At 33.4% G+C, this 2,295-nt stretch overlaps 1 protein-coding gene across 1 annotated transcript; it reads right to left on the bottom strand.

Moving 5' to 3' along the window:
* Positions 1–1,262: 1,262 nt before the first annotated feature.
* Positions 1,263–1,826, bottom strand: LOC138881555 (transcription repressor OFP11-like). Its single transcript, XM_070161789.1, has one exon. It carries the CDS (start codon positions 1,824–1,826, stop codon positions 1,263–1,265), a length of 564 nt encoding a protein of 187 aa, XP_070017890.1.
* Positions 1,827–2,295: the final 469 nt, after the last annotated feature.

Below are 2,295 nucleotides of genomic sequence, written 5' to 3' on the forward strand. Positions count from 1 at the left end.
AAATATATAATTTTTCGGCTATTGTTTTGAGAGCGGCTATACAATATCATTTCCCTTTATTTTTTAAAGTATAATTATGTATAACCAACGTATAACCTATGTATACCTGCTATGAAAAATAAACTGTGAATGTGACCGGTTATTTGATTGGAACGTCTTACCTTTTAATGTTTCCGTATGGACTGATTATCTCCTTGATCATGGTACTCTAATTGTTCAGCAATCAACAATTTAAATGCCTGTTAATATAACAACCAATACTTTCTAATTATATGCATTCAAGAAGTGATTTTGACATTTTATGTAGCCAAGAAGAATTGAGCCCATATACCCCTCACATTTTCTCATGGTTATTGTAAGTGACGGCTGAGAAAGATGATGCATAAGAAATCTGCATAAATCAGTGAGAACATAAAGTTGAAACATAGACGCACAACTACTTATTAATTAACTTAGGACCAGAACCAGTAGAGTCTTAATAGTAAGAGGGTGTTTGGCTAAGCTTATAAGCCGGTCAAATTAGCTTATAATCACTTTTTGACTTATCTATGACTATGCGTTTGGTAAAATTAAAAGTGATTATAAGTTAATTGCTTATAAGTCAAAAATAAGTCAAAAGTCATCAGTTGTTCTCCTCCAACTTATCAAATTTGAGCTTATAAGCACTTTAAGTTTGACCAAAATATTTACTACTCTATCCTAAAATACTCTTTTTTAAAACAAAACTCTTCGTATTTCAGCACTTTTATCCAAAGACGTAACTGCTTATTTTTTAAATCAATTTCAGCACTTAAAAGTGCTTTTCAGCCTCTAATGCTTATCAGCTACTCTAAATCAGCTAAGCCAAACGGGCTCTAAATCTTCATCACACATATGACCCAAATATTAATCTACTAAGAATTAACTTAAATAGTCGCCCACTCAACCTCTTAAATTAAAGTAATTAATGGATATATAATATATGTATAATCTATGTATAATTATGTATAACCAGTATATAATCCAAGTATACAATCTATAAAAGGGAAACAGTGAATCTGACAAGCTTTTTGTGCAAACAAAAAATTAAACTAAAGTATTTGAAAAACAAAAAAATATATCAATTAGAAATAGTTGTTTCATGACAAACAATTTACGACGGCATTCATGATGTACAAGCATTGAATTGATGAACATGTTCCCACGTGTGAATTCAACGCATTCACATGGCGGTAACACGTGCGAGCCAATTCACAACCCAAAAAAAGAAAAAGAAGAAGAAGTTAGCTAGGTTTTGATGGCGGTGACGACTGTGGTTGGAGAAGAAGAGGAGAAGATTTCCCATTATTACAAATCTCCATAAAAGCTTGAATAATAATATCATGGTGAGAAGGAGAATTCAGCTCCAAAAAACAGTTCAAAAGCTCATGCAAATCATCTTGTTTGTATATTTCCTTCTCCAAAATCATTTGCAACATAGATTGCCGGAAATCCTGAAAAGGGTCGTCGGAATTCTTGACGACGGCGACACTTCCGACGATTTTAGGACAAGGGCTGACCATTTTGGAATCATGTGGAGATAATGAATCAGTGTTGATGGAAAATGTAGTGGAAGTTATTTGATCTTCCTCTTCATTATTATTATTATTATTATCATAATCTATGGAATTTGAAGAAGATTGAGAAATAGTGGTGTGTGGATTTGTTTTAATGGTGGTTTTGGGTTTTGGTTTAGGATCTGGTTGTATAATATCGGATAACTTGGGTTTGCCACAACCACATCCTGTTCCAGTGGAGGTGATGAATAGTTTGGTGCAGTTCCATTTTTTCTTGTTTTTTGAAGACATTTGAGGATGTTATTTGGAAGAGGAGAAAAGAACTAAAAGGAAGCTATAAAGAAGGGAAAATTTTAGTTGAAGTGATAATTATATTGTTGTTGTGTATTTAATTTTCAAACTTCGTTATCTTTGGTCTAGTTGGAGGATAAAACGGATTGAGGCTTTTCATTTTCTTTTTCTTGTCCCTTTCTTTTACGTTTAGGTTTTTTCTTTTGGTTTGGGTTGTGGGGGGGGGGGGGTAAAAATTAGTCGGGCGCCCTATTTGGTCGCCCCATTTAACCTATACTTATTTTTTTTTAAAATTTTTTATTTGTACCACTTTTTAAACAACTTCAGCCCCCTTTCTCCTCTTCCTTCTCCCAGTGATCTCCATATCTCTCCGGAACTTAATATTGATGTAACAATATCTCTCCTTCTGTGGCTTCACTTAATTCCTCAGAAGCCATCTTACTATACTTTCTAGTAGCGTTATTGTACT

Source organism: Nicotiana sylvestris, chromosome 11, assembly GCF_000393655.2.
Source record: "Nicotiana sylvestris chromosome 11, ASM39365v2, whole genome shotgun sequence".
NCBI classification, from domain to species: Eukaryota; Viridiplantae; Streptophyta; class Magnoliopsida; order Solanales; family Solanaceae; genus Nicotiana; species Nicotiana sylvestris.

Coding starts and splice junctions, on each gene's coding strand:
- LOC138881555 (XM_070161789.1), bottom strand. CDS start 1,826: ATGTCTTCAAAAAACAAGAAAAAATGGAACTGCACCAAACTATTCATC.